At 35.0% G+C, this 3543-nt stretch overlaps 1 protein-coding gene across 1 annotated transcript in view; it reads left to right on the top strand.

The window, feature by feature from the left end:
* Positions 1-3543, top strand: part of l(2)09851 (WD repeat-containing protein 1 l(2)09851) — a 5646-nt gene extending 2103 nt beyond the window's left edge. Inside the window, exons 3-8 of the mRNA XM_027375697.2 lie at positions 751-882; positions 1036-1231; positions 1407-1578; positions 1731-1899; positions 2229-2399; positions 2570-3543. Of these exons, the coding sequence (XP_027231498.2) occupies positions 751-882; positions 1036-1231; positions 1407-1578; positions 1731-1899; positions 2229-2399; positions 2570-2707 (978 nt within the window). The 3' untranslated portion in view covers positions 2708-3543. The remainder of the gene's footprint in view (positions 1-750; positions 883-1035; positions 1232-1406; positions 1579-1730; positions 1900-2228; positions 2400-2569) is intronic.

Here is a 3543-nt window from a genome sequence, read left to right as displayed (position 1 = left end):
AAGGTCACAGTTTTAAGATCAGTAAAGATTTTTCATCTTCTCTGAAAACAAAGAGGTTTTTAGTTATGTTGGCAAGAAAGGAGCATTATGAGAAGAGCATGAAGGGGAAGAGGGCTGGTAGGCCTAGTTAGATAAACTTTGGCATATAAATAGCATAGTATTAAAGGTGAAGGGATGGATTTAGCAGTGGTGGATTTATTTGGTTATGAACACCAACTTATTGTCAATTTCCTTACTGCTCAGTATACCAAGTTCAGCACATTTGGTTTCAGTAAAAAAAATCAAGGCATGTTGTGGTTATTTTTATATGGACTTGTTCAGTATTAATTTGCTTCAGGAAAGATAAATAATGTCAGTTGTTAACTATATGGTATTACAGTCATATAATTCTTTGCATAATCTGATATATGATTTTATCGTTATCTCTTCAGAATTTAGTATATAATGGATCTGTATGTATTTGCTTAGGTCAAGCATGAAAGAAATAAGTTGCAAGAAAATTATTTACAGGGGAGAAGTTGGAACATATTGACATTCTGCCAGTGTGTGAATGTTGATGAGTGTTTGTTGGCAATAATTAAAGTGTTGTGGATCCCAAGAAGTTTTGTAAATTTAGTACCTGGCAGAAATTTACATAAACAGTACACCAATAAAAAACTTCAAAACACTTGCTTTTCATATTGTCCTGTAAGGAAAACATGATGCTTTTGGATAGATAGCCAGCAGGTAAATGGAACTTCTTTAACCCAGATGGGCAACCTGAAGAAAATAAGTGAAGGAGATGAGGATGAGGATGATGAGGATGAAGAGGAGGATGAAGATGGAGACCCAGTCATTTCTTCAGCCATGGTGAAACATAATGGCTGTGTCAACAGAATAAGGGTATGTATTAAAGGGCCAGTTTTTTTTTATGTGATCAGGGTATATTTTTACTTAAAAGTTATAGATTTTATTACTTTCTACTTTGTGATATATCATTTATCCATAGAAAATGAACAATGTATAATTACAAAGATTCTTTCTAATAAATTGCAGTCAACAGTGATCAACAATGTCAGCATTGCTGCTTCCTGGTCTGAACTTGGTGTTGTTCACATTTGGGACCTGAGTCAAATGTTGGGGGCTGTTGATGAAAATAGCCAGCAACATGTCCTGGAAGAGGCACCAATCTTTTCCTTCAGAGGACACCGTACTGAAGGTTTTGCTGTGGATTGGGCACCATCTATGCCAGGTAGGTCATCGAACTAGTTTTGCTTGGAAACTGGCAAATATTATGTGAATGTTGATGTGCATATGGGGAATGATAAAATGTATAAGGGACAACTCATATACAAGTTAGCACTATTCTATGTTAGATATAACCAAGTGGTATTTATCTTTACAATTAAGTATCTTTCTTTCCACAGGGACTCTTGCAACAGGTGACTGTGACAGAAATATCCATATTTGGAAACCAGCAGAAGGAGCATCTTGGTCGGTGGATTCGCGTCCATACACTGCCCACCAAGCATCAGTAGAGGACATTCAGTGGTCTCCAAATGAACCACATGTGTTTGCCTCTTGTTCTGTAGACAGAAGGTGTGAATTTTTAGCACTTTTACATATGGACAGTATTTTGAGTAATGTAAAGTAATCTTGAAATCATTATTAATAGGTCAAAATCTTCAACTTATATAGATTCAGTAGAATTGTGTAAGTATTAAGATCTTACCAGAGTTTTTCTTTCACAGTATCAGAATATGGGACTGCAGAGCAAACCCAAGCAAAGCTTGTATGATTTCAGTGGCAAATGCACATGAAAGTGATGTCAATGTTATTCACTGGAACAGAAATGAACCTTTCATAGTGTCTGGAGGAGATGATGGCAAAGTTCAAGTATGGGATCTAAGACAAATACAGGTGGGAATATAATCAATTTATTTTTAACTAATTCATACTGAGCAAAAGATAGGGAAGGTATTATTTTTTTTATTTTTTGAAAATTTGTGAATTATTAATACATGAGAAACTACTGATTATGTTGGCAAGGAAAAATCCCTGTGCAGTTGAAAATCTCATTTACAAAATTAACCAAGACTTGACATGCAAAACCTTCATATTTTGCCACACAAGCACTATAAACAGTATGCCTGAGAGGCTTTCAGAACCGTCTTATATGCCATGATTCCACTTACTTACGGAGGGACTGGCACTGGATAACTTATAATGCATCCTCTATACTTTGCCAGAACTCCAGTCCTGTGGCAGTTTTGAAACACCATGAAGCTCCAGTGACAACAGTGGAGTGGCATCCATCTGATGCCTCAGTCCTGGCCACAGGAGGAGAAGATCACCAGATCTTGCAGTGGGACCTGGCTGTAGAGCGAGACACCGATGAACAAAATCAGGATGAAGAGTCGGTGAGTCTTGTGAGAGGCACTTCACTGTACCAGTTTAATGTGATAACTCCGTTCAGTCATTTTATATAATGTTGAATGCATTTGGATTCAAGATTTTGCTTAATACTTGTCATGCTGAAGAAATTAATAATGCAGAACTAAAATCTCACTTGGGAAACCCTCTTTCACAGGATGTTCCAGAACAGCTCCTCTTCATTCACAGAGGACAACATGAAGTGAAAGAGCTACATTGGCATCCACAGGTTCCTGGCTTAATAATATCCACAGCTCATTCAGGATTCAATATATTCAAGACTATTAGTTGCTAATTAACTGGTCATATGTGAGGATTATTAATGTGTGTAAACTGTAATGAGCGCAAAGGAATTTACTGAGCTATTTAGAACTGTGTGTCATGTCATATCTGCCAGTTCAGCAAGTTCTTCAAAGTTGTGTGAGAAAACATTCTAAGTAGATACCAGAAATATGTTGTAAATAATGCTCTCTCATAGGGGGATTAGTGTTTACTCTTCTTGGCAGTGCATTATTAATTGTGTGGAACATAAAACATAAGGCAACAGGTATTAATGAATAAGGCATAAGTTCAAAAGTTTGTCTATTCATTGCGTACTGAGTTACATTCTCCAGAGAAATAGTGATGTATCTGCATGCTTTGAAAGGACTTGAATTGTATATTAAGAAGAGACTGTTAGGGAGATCTGAAACATGCTATTTAAATAATATTTAGCTATTTAAAATGAAGACTTAAAAAGAATGTTACAAAAATATTTATACTTGTCTGTAATATTTTCATACAGATACAGAAAAGATATATCAGTATTGTAAAATTGATACTTTCATACAGATAAATTAAAGATAAAAAAGTATTGTAACATCAATCATTTTTCTCTTGAAGGTAGATGTGTGCTGTCATCTATTGTCATGTTTAAACAGTTTTTGGAAACAGTGACGTTTGACTGTGTTTATTTGTTAAAAATTCTTTATATGTTAAGGATGTTGATTGTCTATACATTGCTAATAAACACACTTATATGTTATTTACAACAGAATTGTATTGTTTTAGTATACTTTGCTATACTACTGTATAGGCTGTGTTAAGCCAAAAATCATTCTTTATTTTTTTCCAATTATATATATAAAAGAC

The sequence above is a fragment of the Penaeus vannamei genome, chromosome 19 (genome assembly GCF_042767895.1).
Source record: "Penaeus vannamei isolate JL-2024 chromosome 19, ASM4276789v1, whole genome shotgun sequence".
Lineage (NCBI taxonomy): Eukaryota > Metazoa > Arthropoda > Malacostraca > Decapoda > Penaeidae > Penaeus > Penaeus vannamei.
The sequence above is the reverse complement of the archived record's forward strand: the minus strand, read 5'-3'. Positions and strand labels throughout refer to the sequence as shown.